This window comes from Colobus angolensis, unplaced genomic scaffold (assembly GCF_000951035.1).
Source record: "Colobus angolensis palliatus isolate OR3802 unplaced genomic scaffold, Cang.pa_1.0 Scaffold601, whole genome shotgun sequence".
NCBI classification, from domain to species: domain Eukaryota; kingdom Metazoa; phylum Chordata; class Mammalia; order Primates; family Cercopithecidae; genus Colobus; species Colobus angolensis.
Genome location: NW_012119611.1, coordinates 702,164 through 706,602, shown reverse-complemented (window position 1 = coordinate 706,602; position 4,439 = coordinate 702,164). Strand labels below are relative to the sequence as shown.

At 52.5% G+C, this 4,439-nt stretch overlaps 1 protein-coding gene across 1 annotated transcript; it reads left to right on the top strand.

Annotated features, from left to right (window-relative positions):
• Window positions 1-200: 200 nt before the first annotated feature.
• CTAG2 (cancer/testis antigen 2) lies at window positions 201-846 on the top strand. Its single transcript, XM_011963218.1, has 2 exons — window positions 201-329; window positions 559-846. The coding sequence occupies exons 1-2, from the start codon at window positions 205-207 to the stop codon at window positions 695-697; spliced, it is 264 nt and encodes an 87-aa protein (XP_011818608.1). The 5' UTR covers window positions 201-204; the 3' UTR covers window positions 698-846.
• Window positions 847-4,439: the final 3,593 nt, after the last annotated feature.

Below are 4,439 nucleotides of genomic sequence, written 5' to 3'. Positions count from 1 at the left end.
CATGGTGGGGAGGGCCTTGGAAGGGCACGCAGCAGTCAGCTTGGGGTGCCACAGAGGAAAGTGGGGAATCAAGACAGCTGGGTGGGGTTGCTTCAGGACCTGGGCCAGTGCGTGGGGAGACAGCCTGTGGGGATGAGATGGGCACCGGCCAAGTCCTAGGCATAGTCCAAGCTCCTTAGCCGGGTCCCCACTGGGAACATCACGATGCCTTTCTCATCACCCATGGAAGCGGAGCTGGTCCGCAGGATCCTGTCCCCGGATGCCACACCGCTCCCCCAACCAGGGGCGGTTCTGAAGGACTTCACCGTGTCCGGCAACCTACTGTTTATGTCGGTTCGGGACCAGGACAGGGAAGGGACTGGGCGGACGATGGTGGTGGGTTGGGGGCTGGGATCCGCCTCCCCGGAGGGGTAGAAGGCTAGAGACCTGGGAACACCCCAGCACAGGGTCTCAGAACAGAGACCTGGTGCACCAGGCCTGCCACCACCCGAGGGAGCCCGGGGAGATGCGTGCAGAGGTGTCGCCTTTAACCTGATGTTCTTCGCCCCTCACATTTAGCCGACTGACTGCTGCAGACCACCGCCAACTCCAGCTCTCCATCCGCTCCTGTTTCCAGCAGCTTTCCCTGTTGATGTGGATCGTGCAGTGCTTTCTGCCTGTGTTTTTGGCTCTGCTTCACTCAGGACAGAGGCGCTAGGCCCAGCCTGGTGCCCCTTCCTAGGCGTGCCTCCTCCCCTAGGGGATGGTCCCTGCACCAGTGGCCACTTCATTGTGGGGGCCTGATTGTTTGTCGCTGGAGGAGGCCGGCTTACATGTTTGTTTCTGTAGGAAATAAAAGTGAGCTACAATTCCGTGTCTGAGTCTCTTTTCGGCGAGCGATGCCCTTTAATTGGGACTTCTGTGCCCTTGTCCTCGGGTTGCAGAGGAGGCTCTGAGATTTAGAGATTGAAGTAGCACAAGGTAATGGAAGACAATTTGGGAAATGGGGGAAAATGAAAAGCCACTGGGTCCCGCCGTTCAGCTTTAACTATTGTGGACGTTTTAGAATACTTTCCTCAATATGCTTGCATTTATGTGTTAAATATATGACAGTAGCATATATAACGTTTTTGCAGCTCAGCATTAAATTTGTTCCCAAATTGTTTTCATTAAACATATATGAGCTTTTGTGCTTTCTAAAAATGCTTCAAAAACATGTGCTTGCACAGATGCATTAAAACCAGCATTATCATTTCACCGTTAAACATGTGATATGGGCCGGGCATGGTGGCCCGCACCTGTATTCCCAGCGTTCTGGGAGGCTCAGGTGGGAGGATGGCTTGAGACCTGCAATTGGAGGCCACCCTGGGCAATGTAGCGAGATTCTGTCTCTATAAGAATCATTTAAAAATTAGGGGTGGAGGGCGTGGTGGCAGGCACCTGTAGTCCCAGTAACTCAGGAGGCTGACATGGGAGGGTGGTTTGAGTCCAGGATCTCGAGGCTGCAGTGAGCTATGAATGCACCCCTGAGCTCCAGCCTTGGCGACAGAGGGAGACCCTGTCTCTAAAATAATAATAATGATAATAGTAATAATGTGAACAACGTAAAATGTTTGTAAACACGGAATGTTAACAAAACGCAGATTCTCTTACCGCTTGCAGAGTCCAATGAACAAGAGCAAGGTCTGCTATTAAGAAACGGACTTTCTGCCGTGCTTGGTTTAGGGGAAGACGTGCAGGCTCCTGCCTTTAAGGGCACTGCTTCCCTTTGGGGGCAGAAAGCAGGGCCTTTTAATGGGGGACTTGGCATGAATGGCACACAGGGGAGGGAGCAGGCAGCTGCAGGGTCTCTGTGACTTGCTGAGTTGCCTTGTCTACCGGGTGGTCACGCTGGCACCATCTTGGGCAGAGCTAGTTTGGAAAGCGGCTGTTGCTTGTCAAAGCAAAAGAGACATATTCTTGAGCTGTCTTCTGGGATGCTCTTAAGTTGCTTGGAAACAAGATCCCTTTGAGTCTTGCTTTCAGGAGTTACTCAGTGGGACCAGAGCATATTTTGATGTAAGATTAAAGTATTAGTTGACAATCTCCAGTGCTTGGCAAGGCTGTAGTTGGAAACGAGGACTCATACGCTGTCAGTAGGAGTGGTAGTAGCATCTGTCTGGACATTTATTTGGCATTTTCTATTAAGGGAAATATGTGCATACCCTTTCACCCACCTTGAGGAATCCATCTGAGAAACTCCTGGATAGGCAAGTGAGGTCGAATCCACCAGCATCTTAATGACACCATCACGTAAATAGTTTTTAGAATGTAAATGTTCATCAGCTGCAGAAAAATTAAATAAATCACTGCATAACTGCCCCGGGGAAAAGTGTGAGGAAGCTAGAGAGAGAGCATGGTAGATAGTCGGGTACTAGCATAGAAAGAGGTTAAAACAAGTCACCACATCTCTGCATGTAGGCTATGGCACACTCTTGTTTTGGCAGTGTGCTCCGGCCATGTGAGCATGTAGGGATGTGCACAGTAACTCCCTGGAAAGCCACCTCCACGCTCAAGAGTGCTCATCGCTGGACAATAGCGTTAGGGAAATAAAACCTTCACCTTTTAAACCTCAGACTTCCGTGCTGAAATATTTTCGTCAAGCATGTATTACTTTGGAAATACACGTCTTTACTTTGTAAAAGAAGAGTCTGCTCGAGTAAGAAACCATCTCTCCTAGTCCTGTTCTTTCAAAACATTGGAAGTGGATTTTGAGTGTGTTGAAATGTCTGTGCCATAGCAGAGGGCATCTGTTGGTTTTGTCACCCAATCTCTGTTCCCCTGTACCAGTGTCCATATTTCCCCTAGAACCACTTCAGCAGTTTTGATTCTGCTGGAGTTGACTTCACCCCAGATTCCAGGTGGAATGGCTCATCCTTCCTCTCTCACCATGCGATGCCAGCTTTCCGCCACCTCCCGCCAGGAGCAGATGTGGTCTGAGGCCCTCACCAGAAGCAGATGCTGGCACCACCTGTCTTACAGCTGCAGAACTATGAGCCAAATAAAACTCTTTATGAATTTCTCAGCATCAGGTACCCCTCTATAGCAACGCAAACAGACTAAGACAGGGATTGAGTCCTTGCTGATAAGCCCTCAAAAGCTGTGATGGTAGAAAAAGCAGTGAATGAGTCTTCTGTGGATACGAATCCAAATAGGGAGGGGTGAGCCTGCAAGGGAGTCCCAGGAGGAAAGGGAGGAGGAGAATGGGCACAGGGACCAGCTCTTTCCAGATAGGGCTCCCCAACCTGGTCCACAGGTGTGGCTTTCATTCACCCAGAGCATGAGTCTTTAGTTTCGTTGTCCCATGACCCCGTCCTGCCACCTCTGCCCAAACATGGCCCAGGTGCAGCCAGCCACCCTAATCCCACGGCCGGATGGCTGGAGCTGGTAGCTTGTAAACCCAAGTCAGGTGGCCTCAGTCCTCTGCTCTAAGCTGTCCAGTGGGCTTCCCTCACTCACAGTGCAAGCCAGAGCCCTGACGGGAGCCTGCAGACCCGACACGATCGAGCCTTTCCTCTCTGGCCTTGCTCACGCTGACGCAGCCACACAGGGCTCCTGGCCCTTTCTGGAACACACCAGGCACACTCCTGCCTCACGGCCTTTGCACTAGCTTTCTTCTGTCAGGAAATCTCTTCTTCCAGCGTTGCACACAATTGTCACCCTCTCAGAGAGGCTTTTCTGGCCAGCCTCTTTAATACCGCATCCGGCCTCCCCCGCCTTCTGCCTGGTCCTGTCTGTCACTCCCTCTCCTTTCAGGGCCCAGGTGTGCCGGAGACATCCTGGCCAGGGTGACCTGCCCCGCAACACCCAATTCAGGGCTCAGCCCGGGGACCCAGGCTTGAGCCAGCCGCTCCCCAGGACAGGAGGACGGCTCAAGACTGAGAAGCGCCCCCCTCACCCATTCCACCACCCATAGCTTTCACTGGGCACGAGGCTGACCATCTTCCAGCTTCTGTCGCCTTGAGGCATCTCGGTCCAGAGCCGTGAGAATCTGGGGGAGAAGGGATCCCCTGGAGCTGGGCTCTGTATGGGGGAGCAGCTCCTCCCGTGCAAAGCCCCCATTTCCCAGCTGGGCTCTTCCCTCCCACACACCTCACCCCTCCGTTCTCCCCCACAGCACCTTGTACAAACCCACCAGCTTCTCCTCAGCCCCAAATGCCCCTCCAACCACAGCACTTTCTCCTCCTCCTCTCCACGGCTAGGGTGTGGCCCTTCCCCACTGTGGTCTGGACTGTGGACTCGCCGTGCCCCACTCTTCTTCCCCATTCCTTCCTGGCCCAATCATCTCAGCTTTTCCTCTTAAGACCCTAGAGAAAAAGAGAAAGCTAGCCCCAGACAAGCAGGAGGAGGACCTAATAAATCACAAAGCAGACATCAGTGAAACAAGTCAAAGGCTAGTAAAAAATGCTATTGGCCGGGCG